Genomic DNA, 12,457 nt, shown 5'->3' with positions numbered 1-12,457 from the left:
AATACGAATAAAAGAAATAAGAAACCAAAAAAGAAAGAAGGGAGGGAAGGAGGAGGGAGGAAGAAAGGGAGAAAAGAGAGGAAGGAAAAAAAGGAAGGAAGGAAGGAAGGAAGGAAGGAAGGAAGGAAGGAAGGAAGGAAGGGAGCGAGGGACAGAGGGAGGGAGAGAAGGACAAAAGGAAGAAAAGAAGAAAGGAAGGAGGGAAAGAGGAAAGGAGGGAGATAAAAGTGAGTGAAAACAATAAATCTAAGCGTGGACATGGAAACACCTAACAAAATATTCATAAATAAAATTTATCAAGGAAGAAACAGTCCACAAGCAAGTGGAATTTGTTTCAGGAACACAGAGTAGATATTTGAAAATCAATGTAATTCATCATTCATACAAATCAAAGAAGAAAATCAAATGATCCTATCAATTTATGTATTGACACCAAAAATATATTTTTAAAAATTCAGAGAATGATGAATAGACAGAAACTTGCTAAACATAAAATACAACATAAAATCTAAAGCTGAGGTACTTAACAATGAAAACTGATTGCTTTATAAATAGAAAAAAATCAAAGAGAGTATCTTTATTTATATAGCTCCAAAGCTGAAATAACCAGAACATTCTACAATATATAACAGCTAGACAAAGTGGCATAGAGACATCACAGACTATTGAATAGGAAAAATATTGACATTTAGAACGTGTTCAAATGCATTAATGCTAAATAGAACAAAAGAATCTCAAAATGTCAGTAAGGGGATGTGTTGTGAATGAAATAGTACTTATGTGGCTTTTTGAGGTGTAAGAACAAGGTGGCTAATGCGCTGTCTCTCTGAAAAGGAAGCATCAAAGTGATCATTGGGGACCCTCAACCACAGCCCAAAACTGTTCATGGAAAATTCTGAAAATAAAATTTAAAGAAAATCCCTTAAGTTTGAAATTTCTGATTGGAGTCATGTGAGTAAGACGGGTGCTTTCTTACTCTGTCCCACCCAAGAAGTAAGTCACCCTTACCTCCACATTCTATCTACAACCTTATCTGTGGCCAAAGAGAGAGACTTCGTTACATGAAGAATATTGCTAGTAGGTTTTATTATTAGCTGTTATAATTACTAAGCTCTTGTTTTGCTAAACATATATATATTAAGCTCTAAATATGCATATGATGATAAATGTTATACTGTAGAGTTAGATAATGTCTGTGGATACAGGAAGCCAGTGGGGCTGTTGGGACATTTCCCTGACAAAAACAGGAGGGAGGTGCTAGAGAACACATCTTTGCTGTCTCTTCCTGCCTCTGGATACACATTGTAAACACTGGAGAGAGCCAATGAAGGGCAGACATATGCTCCCACGGTCCTGGGCTAGCAACTTCCTACAGATCAATGCTGACTTCAGTGTGAAAGTGAAGAAGGTTCTGCCCACAGCCATTCTCCATGCCTAGAGGTGTTTGATAAAGGGCTGAGTATGTCAGCAAGCTGAAGGGGGACCAATGGTTCAGGGAGAAGTTACACAGAAAACACATCAGGTTCCAAATCAGCCTGACAGTCAATTATTCTGCTAGTGAAAAAATGACAATTGAATATGATGGTCTGGCTAGAAGGAATCAAAAGGCTCAGCTCTTAAAGTAAGATTTTTTTCAGTACAAACTAGACCAATAGTATGTTTGTATTTTAAACATTGAGAGAAAAAGTGTGATTACCTTATTTATAACTGTTTTCCTACAATCTTTAAACTTAGGCAAAAGTTTATTCAAAATATTTTATCATTAGTTTTCATTAGATTAATAAAAATTTGAAACTTAAGTCATGTAGTTTCAAGGCATTCTTCAACACCATTTTTAGCAATAATTTTAAAGAAATTATAACATATTATGACATGTTTCATATCTGGACCTAAAACACCTATGTTATTGACATGGCTTAGTCCTTCATTTATTTTGTGATTCAGCAAGTCACTTAACACATTGTGTCTCATTTTCTCATTTACTTGAAAGGAAATCAATTGCTAATCCTTACAGATTTTTGAGAGGTTGAAATAGGGTAATAATCACAAAGATAGTTTGCAAACTATAGTTCTATCATCTTCCCTATGAATGAAAGTAGGCATGTCCTATTTTCCTCCAAGTTCTCACATCCGTAGTTCATCCTCTTCAATTTCTTGGGGAAAATGCTGTATTTTCCTAACATATGTTCCATTCAACACAGGTTCTGCAAAATGTGAGTGGCTCATTAATTTGCAGGGTCCCAGATAAAATAGTATGGGAAAACTCCAAACTGAATATATTTACATAGATTCCTTGAGTGCAGATTTTTCAGATCACAAAGACCACGTGCTGTCCTGAGAGGATCACACCATGGCTTTTACACACTCAACAAAACACAGAAGCCTCTGATGATGTTTTGTAGACACAGTATTTTGAGAATTGATGCTAAAACTTTTTGTGGGGTAAATTTATCACACAGGGGAATTCCCACATAAACCCAATAATAAAGTTATTTTTATAAATAATAATATAATTTTTATAAATAAATAATATCTTCAACAATACAGGAGATACTATCTATATAGGGAAATTGTTTTATAACTATACTCCATGGCAAAGCTCCCAGGCTACTAGAATGTGGCAGGGGAATGATTGTAAGGTGGTTTTCATATTTCCTATTTCATAGTTTTCCTCTTTTTGTAGGACCTGTGATTTGCTCCAAAGGTGGCAGGATATCATGCTATAACAAGGTGCTATTCACCTTGCTGGTAGACAGTCTCCTTGCTGGTCACTAAGCAGCCGTGATGGAGAGCCATATGGAAGGGAACGGCAAGCAGCCTTGAGGAACTGTGATCACACAGCACCAGCAACAGTGGCTCTGTGCGATACGTCATCATAAAGGAAGAAACGCTACCGTGAAGATGACAAACACCTGTTGTCAAGAAGTATATTTTGGGGGTAGAAAGGAAGACTCAGCACGAGCTACTCTCCCAGAGGACTCGAGTTTGATTCCCAGCACCCACACGGTGCTCAGAACTGTCTGCAACTCCAGTTCTGGAGAAACCACGCCCTTCTCTGGTTTCTGCCTCCACTGTCCATGCATGTCTCACACAGATATACATGCAACAAAACAAAACAAGACAAGACACATAAAATAACATTTTAAAGGATATTTCAGGTCTAATGGTAGTGGCATATGCCTTCAATCCCAGCGCTCGGGAGGCAAAGGCAGGCAGATCTCTGTGAGTCTGAAGCCAGCCTGGTCTACAGAGTGAGATTTAAAACAACCAGGATAACACAGTAAAACCCATAATAGGTATCTGTACTTTGTAAAAACATAATACAGGTATTTTATAATGCTGTCTAATAAGTGAGCAGCATAATTCATTATATCTATGTAGTTTCAGTTTGAGTGAGTTCTGTTTATTTAAAATAATAGTTCAGAATTAATACTACAACTGATAAGAGTACTTAGCATAAAATTACTTGCCAACAAAGTTAATACACATGGCAATAAATCTTTGATTTTTAAAAGTTTTTCTCTTTAAAAAATAGCTCTCCAGAAAAGGAAAGGTCTTATTATTAAAACTTCCACAAATAGCTTTGAGTCCACATGGTTTAGAATGCTTTACGTGTTTAATTATCTCAAGTATCATAAAGTAACATTTGTTTGAATCTATTAATATACACAGACCTTTTAGTAGCCTGTGTTTTGTGAGTATTTATAGTCAATGCACTTAAGACTATAAGTAATGTGAGATTGTGCAGGAGGGTAAATCTCACAATTGATAACGACACCTATGCTGGGACTGATATAAAGGTAACTGTTGGAATTTGACATTTACGTTTAAAAACACCTGCTTCTTTCAGAAAGGGGACCTTTTCTCCAGAATGTACAATCTTTTCAACTTTATTAACACTAGTTTTTTTTTAAAAAAAAAAAGATTAAGTATATTTTGCTTACTTTAAAAAACTCTAATAATTAAAAGAAGCATTTTACAATTTGTGGCTTAGGAAACTACCATATGCATTAATTCTTGAATTTGCTAACCTAATTTTAACTCAAAATTTTTTAGGGAAACAAAAAAAAAAGCCTTTAGCAAACATCTAATAAGCAAAATTAAGCCTTGGAATTCAAAGGAAGCTAAGCCAGTCCACACTGAATGTAAGTGCTTCAAAAGGGTATCCTTATACAGTTAGTGAAGTGATTAAGGGTATAATTGCATAAAGAAGTTGGAAATGTGCCACACTGTGATTAAAATAAATTTTAAAAATAAAACCATAGCATCTACAAGACACCAGTTGGCAATCAAACACCACTCCTAATCCTGATCACGGTCTAGATCAGAGTGGTCTAGAGCTAGAGCTAGGAACCTGGCAGCAAATAAGTCCCAAAGTCTAACACAGGGAAGGGAGTTTGGCAGAGCCCAGAGCATGGAAGAGACCTTTCTATCTGAAGACTCCAATCCACAAAAAACAACTAAGACAGATCATTTTTGCTTATACCTGTCATCAGCACATACTGGCCTAGGTCCTTGACATTATCCACCATAAAACAGTGTAACATCACGTGCATACATACACACTGAATGTTAATACCATGTGCATTCGTATCCACGGTATGTTTTAAGATTTAAGAGGGACAAGATGGCGTGCACAAGTTACATGCAAATGTTGGCATTTTAGATAAAGAACAGAAATTTTCACAGTAAGGTCTGGTGGGGAGGCTCCTAGAATAATTGCTTGCAGAATCAAGGGATGATTATGCACTTTGACATTGTTAGACTATAGAGCATGCTTACACGTATGCATGCACACACATACACAAACACATATAACGGAAGTGTTACAGAACCATTCTCCATCTGTGAATTAGTCTGATCTTTTTGCTCTGCTCCACTTTTTTCAATTTTTTAAAAACTATTTATTACTTGTGACCATCTCCATATGGAGAAGGGAAGTGGAAAGACAGGGAAGGGAGGTGGTGAACAGAAGTGGGTTCTGTTCCATAGAGGGTGTCTGCAGTTTCTAGACACATCTATGGTGCCACGAGTGGGCTGCAGTGTGAGCGGCACCTCGGAAGCAGAGGCCAGCGGCGCTGTGAAGTACACTGCAGTGTGTAAGACAACCTCAGAAAACACACTTATTCAGGCCCAGCTATCAGTGGTGATGTTTAGAGAAGAAAATAAAAATAACAAAGCAAAGGTACATTATAAAGTTTATGAAAAGCATACCAAACTTTGAGAATAACATTAAATAGTTAAATTCAGAGACACTATGGCATCAGCATTAATAATTTATCTCAATCAGGCTTTGGTTAATTAGATGAACACAAATCAGGTAAATAATTAATTTAACATTCTGAATGATAAGTATATCACATTGAACTAAAAAAAATAAGTGTTATAAGACAAATTGTGCACAGAGAAAAATCAGTGTATAGAATAAATGACTCTTCGGAAGTCTATGTATCTAGTAATTTTATTCTTAATTTCTTGAGGTGAGAAAGAATGCTATTTACCTCTACATTCTCCACTGGATCCAATCCAACACCTTCTAAATAATAGGCACGGAAAAAGTTCTTGGCAGAAAAATGAGAAATAGATGCTTTACATTTACTGAAGCATTGAATTATATCTCAAAAGTACACCTCACCAATTAAAACAGTGTCCTTCTTAAACAGTTAAACACAGGGCAGATCCTGGAAGAGCTGAAATCAACACAATCCACATAACCACGGTTACATTTTCACTATGATCACTGGAGAATCGTCTTGTAGGATTCTTGACTACCACAGAACATAACATAAGCAATCTAAAGCTACTAGCTACACATTCATTGTGAGTGTGTTTGGATAGTTTCACTTTATTTCTTTAGTAATCAAATTACAAAAAATCCTATTATTCTTATTCATAGAGTTATAGATAAGGACTTAGACCTAAAAGGTTTAGATCTATTTATTATATATATTTATTATATATATATCTGGTTGTCTTGCCTAAACGTATGTATGTACATCACATGTATGCCTGGTGCCGGCAGAGACCAGAAGAGGGCATAAATAACCTAGCTCTGATTTTCAAAGGGTTGTAAGCCAGCACATGGGTGATGAGAACGGACTCAGGTCCTCTGTGGGAACTGCTGAGCATCTCTCCAGCCCCGACACAGAGTGTTTTAAAAAGCAGAAAAAGGTTGTATTATCAGTGAACGACACAACCAACACTGAGCTCTTAGACTGAACTAGGGAAACACTTTCTCTTAAATATCCCTTTCACTTTTAAACAAATAATTAAAAAAATCACTAATGGGTTATGCTTATTAACATTACTTAACAAAATATGATAAGCAAAATGACAATGAGTCTAAATATGGATAAAATTCTATGTGTTTAAAATAGTGTAGTCTAACCTAAGTAGTGAATTAATGGCAAAAGAATTACTGTATTAATAAAGTCTAGGAGAGGAAAAAAAAGTCAAGTCAAAAGGAAAGCAAGTTTTTTTAAAAAAAAAATCAAAATCAAGACTTGCTTTGAACTGAAAGATGAATATCAATAAAACAGAAAGAAATAACTTCTATGTGGTAGACACATACTAAGGCTTGGGAAGAAGTTTTCTGCAATGACAGAGTTTATGTTACATATACATTATTAGACAAAAATTTAAATTATACTACTTGGCCCAAACTTGCTTTGCAAAGATAAGAGTTGGTGTTATTTAAAAAAAAAAAAAACTGAAACAGAAGAGGAAAAGGAAGACAACGAGCAGACTGAGGAGGAAAAGGAAGACAGCGAGCAGACTGAGGAGGAAAAGGAAGACAGCGAGCAGACTGAGGAGGAAAAGGAAGACAGCGAGCAGACTGAGGAGGAAAAGGAAGACAGCGAGCAGACTGGCTAAGACGTGAAACAGGCTGTGGAGCTCGTTAGCCTGGGGGAGCAAAGCCAAAGGGAGGCTCTCTTTGGAGATTTTCCTGATCCTCATCAGAATGACAGCTCCACAAAAGTTTCTGAAAAAAAAAATGTGTTCAGAAGCTGCTAATGATCCCCTTTGGTTGCTGAGGAATGCCATGCATCCGCTAACAGCACGGATGACTATGCATTACGATCTTGGATTATGTTTAAAAATAGCTTACTTCTCAATCTGATACTTTTCATGAATAAAAGCATCACCATAATGATGCATTGTCGAGAAAGGAAACAGGCATCTTCTCAGAGATGTCCAGCCTCAACATTTCTTCCTACCACTCTACTCTTAAAGAACTGTGCAACAGGAAAAACTAATACTTCTATTGCTTCTACTGAACTTGAAAGTATGGTTGTGCCTATGAGGTGTCGATTAGCAGAAATCGTACTTTGCAAAACAAGCTGTTAAGTAAGCAATGAATAGGGCCCTGTATGAGAGCAGTTAGAAGACAGCATAGTGTGACAGGAAGTTTCTTCCTATGTATGGTGCGTGTTGAACTTGTGCTTAACAGTATCATGTATAAGTGTAACAAACGTAGAGTTAATTTATGGGAGTTTTAATGTCGCTACTTTAGAACCTTAGGACATAATACCCCTGCATGCTGTCACCTAGACTCGTCCAGGTTCTACAGTGAAGCATCTCTGTGAGTTTTGGTAAAATATGTTCTTATTTGGTAAACAGAGGCATTATTTTAGGAAAGGGTAAGCAATCTATCGACCAGATGGAATAGGAACCAAACCACCAAAAACAAGCTTTCATAATACATACCCTATGAAGTGTGGAAAATCACCACATTTCATATTAAATATACTTAAATTATGTATTGAATCCTATTACTTAAAGCATGTTTTTCAATGAAACTGAAATTCCTACATATTCTTTAATGAAACTGACTGAGACCTACAGTGCCATTTAGAAGTTACACTTCTGTTAACTCAGTTCTCTCAAGTCTCACAAATGAAAGTAACAATTACGAAATGGGGTGTATCTTAATTTTTCCATTGTATGTGCATTTCCCAGACCCATTTGTTTAAAATTTCATGTCCTCTTTTTACAGTAGTGCTTTTAGACAGTATTATTCATGACTTTCTAAAATACTACATTAAGTCCACTGATCTGTCCATTTTTCTAGCAAGCCACACTTGCTATTATTTTCACTTTGTGCCTAGTCAGGTGACTTCTCCCTACAACACCTGGCTGTTTTCCTGCAGCTGTTAGCTTTATAAGACAGGGCACTGGAAAGCCCAAGTGAGACCGCGGCTGTTATCGACCTCACGACACGGTGTGGGACATTTCACTACAGTATCTAGTCTTCCTGCATAGGAACAGGAAAGAACTTCTGTTCCTCCTGTGTTATGAGGAAAATTTTATCATATTTCCTGCAAGTACCATCATGATTTGATAATTATTTTTAGTCACATTTTCTAGTTCTAGTTTTAGGTAAAAAACTACTTTTGATTTGTATTTTCTAATGACTTATGCTACAGTATAAAATCACTATATTAATTTTATATGACTTATAATTTTATATGCCCTGGATTCCTCTACTTATTACTGTTGATTATTCTAAAAAAAGAAAAAGACTATCTACTAAACATCATGACATAACTGAAAGGAAGGAGAAGCAGAAGTTGACATGAAGAATTCATGTCAAATACTCACCAATCTAATATGCTTCATTATGTATCAAAATAAATTCCAGAGGAAAAAGTTAATGGTTAAAAATAATGTTAAGGGAAACATATATATCTAATTACTTAATAGATTTAGAGATGAATAAAAAGTGTCTAAGGATGGCCATAATGGAAAAATATCAACAAAGAAAACTCAACTGTAGCTGTACTAAGCATGCTATCTCCAAATGATCAAGGAAATTAATAGACAACCATCCAAATAGAAAGTAAATTTAACAAAATAACAGATAATTAGAGAAAAATTCTAATACAAAAATCAACTCATAAATTAATAAGAGAAAACTAGAAATCCAGAAGAAGTAGACAGGAAGAATAAAGGGATGAACAGATGGCTCATATCACAATAAAATTAGATAAAATTCAGATAATGAGATATGGTATTTGTGTGACCCATTCAGTAGACAAAAATTTGGTGATATAAAACAAAAAGTTCAAGCACACGTGAAAATAGCACAGAAAATGCTAAGAACCTTCTGGAAAGCAACTCTAAAATATGAATTAAAGTATAAAATCAAAAATTCACACACACATATACGGGGGCAGGCAAAAATTATACGTAAAGATCAAGACAATATTGTTTACATAACATTTACAGTAAATTTCTATACCTCAAACAAGTAAATATCATGATATATTCTTATGATAGAACAAAGTGCAGTCACTTAAGTTTCTAAAGAGTATTAAATGACTTGAAAATAAGACTATATGACAGCAATTGAAAAACACGAAGCTATTTCCAGTGTGATACTAATTTATAACTCTGAAAACTCTACATTCAGAGAAAAGGGGTGGAAGCCTAAGGACAACAGCAGCTCTTTCTTAGAAAGGGGGTAGGGTGCTATTTCATTCTTTAAAATACCTTGAGCAATGTTTCAAGTGTTCTATCATGAACACATTCCTACTTTTATAAATAATACAAAAGCTGTCACTTTTCAAGCTAGAACTAATAAGCTTGTGTACATATGCCTTCTAATAACGCAAGGACGCCTTCACTCAAGAAAGAGTTTTTAAAAACGACTTTTTTATACAAGGATAACAAGGCACTCTGTTCTTGTAGGATTTTTCTCACATGGCCAACGCCTTTAAAATGCTTGACTACAAGCGGAACTAGCTCCGGAAGGAAGGCTCACTCTGCAGGGCACGCGTGGCAGCGCTTACCTTTCTCACTCACGCTCTCGCTCTCGATCTCAACATCGTCGCAACTCGTGTACTCTGGTGTGGACGCCAGTTCCTCCTCGGAGCTGCTCAGCGAAACCTGGCGCATTTTACCTCCTTTCTTGGATTTATGAGGCTTTGGTGGCGGGGGCCTCACTGACTCCGACTGGTCTGAACTCAGAGAATCATTCCTTAACATGGTTTCCATTTTTTCCCGTTTCGTTTTCCTGACGGCAGAGCTGGGATCTAAGTGGTGCTGTTTCCGCAGAGAGTCGGTGCGCCGCATGTCCAGTCTATCGACCGGTATAGGGCTCCGCCGGGGAGTGGGGGGGCTATGATTTGTGGTCCTTTGTGGATAAGAACTGTGTCCCTGAACCTCTCGAGTTCTTTCCATTGAATAGGATCGTTGATTTTCCATCGCAGCTCTACGTTCAGATACAGATCTTTGCCTTGATGGTCGATCCATCCTTAGCAGAGAAATCCTGGAATCTTCTAGTTCAGCATTTGCCAAAGACACATCACTGTGCCTTCTCTCATGTCGTGCTCGGGACACTTCAGCGTGGATCCGCATTTGTTCTTCATAGGGCTGTGGCTTTACGGGATACCGGGCCAGATTCGGATCGCTTCTGTAGCGTGCCTGGTACTCTTCCTCCCTCCTCTGTCTTTCATACTCGTCTCGGCTCTCCACATCCTCGTCATCTACAAGATACTCTTTGGAATGTCTATGGCCTCTCCTGGTAGAATCCCTATAATTTAAATGATCAGGTTCTTCATAAAACTGAGGTTCACGTTGAGATTGTCTATCAGCATAATCTGATGGCGATCTAGGCATTGTGCTGTCTGAAGGGGCATACTGTGAATATTCCTCTCTCTCTTCACTCTGGTCGTATCTTCGATTTTGATCCCTGGACACTGATGGACTTCTTTTCCTAGAAACCAGAGAAAAAGACTCTGAGATGACATTTAAGCAAGTTACACTTCACAGGTTTACTGACAGGGGGATACATACATTCAGGTAGACAGATCATTTTGTCTCGTCTTGTGAAAACACAGCTTAAAAATATGATAATATTAACCTACACAACACCGTGTGTATATGTGTACCTGTTATGCACATGTGGCATGCAAGCAAGTACATATTATAGAACATTCAGTTTACTCTGGGCATTATTTTTATACAAATGACTAAAGAAAAAACCCATTATGATAAGTGTATATCATGAAAATTATACTGTAGATGCAGGATCTGAATTTCTTAGTTACACTTATTGTGCCTAATCTCAGAGAGTCTGTATTTTTAAATAAGAGACTTGGATTCTACACTTGACTGAGATTATTTTAACAAGCAGATATTGGGTAAGGACTGATGTCGCACACTGAATCATTGATGACGAACACGTACATGAATGCAACATTATTATCTCCAATTATCATCCTGCCGAATAATCCTAAGGAAGTACAATCTTATAACATCGATACCAAAGCTTCATCAAGCTAATTTGTTTAAACAAAAGCTTAAAGTATTATGGATCTTAGTAGAATATTATCAAATCATGCTTAAAACAATTTTATTCCTACCTTGAGGAAACAATATAAAAGTTTTGAAAATAAGTATAAAGTAAATAATCTTAACAGAGGATCCTAAATGTAACCAACAAATAAGAAACTTTACCTCCGATTATAGAATTCAGTTCTCACAGTCAGTCCCTGGCTAAAACAGCTATTTTTTCTAATAATTCTATAGGAATTCAGTATTAAACTAGGAATCACTTGGTGTAAAGACTATGAAATACTCCTATGGCATCCGAATCATGGTGTATGTGCTCCTTTCTATTGGGCTTAAGTAAGGTGGAACAGTGGTTGAAATCTGAAATTGGGAGGATTATTGGTCCTGTTACTTAAAATAAACCTTGAAGTACTACAGTACACTTTAATATATTAAAACTCTACCAAAACTCAGGTAACATTCCATTGTAAGATTCTTGAAAATAAATAATATACCATCAGTTACTCTGACATATTAATTTTTGGAAAAGAAAATATCTACTAAGTACATCATGAATTATTTCATACATACTGTCTTTTTAATTTTAAAATTTCAGGAACTAAAGAAACTCCATCAAAATTCAAATATACCTAATCTGGACATTGGTGTCCAGACTGCACAGATATGTCTAATCTGGACACTGGAGTCCAGCCTGCACAGATATGTCTAATCTGGACAGTGGTGTCCAGCCTGCACAGATATGTCTAATCTGGACAGTGGTGTCCAGCCTGCACAGATATGTCTAATCTGGACAGTGGTGTCCAGCCTGCACAGATATGTCTAATCTGGACGTTGCCTGCACAAGAGTTTATGAAATAAGCCTGAGTTTCTGTTATTCTTAGGAAAAAAATGACAAGCGAAATAAGTGATACTGTGTATGTTTCTCTAAAAGGATAATAAAGTATCTAATAATACTCAACCATAAGTCATAATTCAAAGTAATTCACCTAGAAATCTGGGTTAATCATTCAACGATTCTGAGAAATTAAGAACCAAAGGTTCACCTTTTTCCTGTCTTCCATTGGTTTATTCCTATTTCCTGATATAATCACATCAGCACATACTTAAATTCCCTGTTTCTACCCACCTACTTCTCAGTATTAAGCCTGTATGATTACAATTC

At 36.4% G+C, this 12,457-nt stretch overlaps 1 protein-coding gene across 49 annotated transcripts in view; it reads right to left on the bottom strand.

Moving 5' to 3' along the window:
* The window catches only part of Rims2 (regulating synaptic membrane exocytosis 2), a 431,117-nt gene that overhangs the window by 229,406 nt on the left and 189,254 nt on the right, over positions 1-12,457 (bottom strand). For 46 of the 49 annotated variants that reach the window (XM_085679037.2, XM_085679024.2, XM_085679028.2 and 43 more), the window contains one exon: positions 9,792-10,717. In XM_085679037.2, the coding sequence (XP_085535163.2) occupies positions 9,792-10,717 (926 nt within the window). Of the gene's footprint in view, positions 1-5,501; positions 5,562-9,791; positions 10,718-12,457 lie in introns of all 49 variants that reach the window. The other 3 variants (XM_085679031.2, XM_085679032.2, XM_085679035.2) reach the window with 1 other exon arrangement.

This window comes from Myodes glareolus, chromosome 19, assembly GCF_982192425.1.
Source record: "Myodes glareolus chromosome 19, mMyoGla1.1, whole genome shotgun sequence".
NCBI lineage: Eukaryota > Metazoa > Chordata > Mammalia > Rodentia > Cricetidae > Myodes > Myodes glareolus.
The sequence above is the reverse complement of the archived record's forward strand: the minus strand, read 5'-3'. Positions and strand labels throughout refer to the sequence as shown.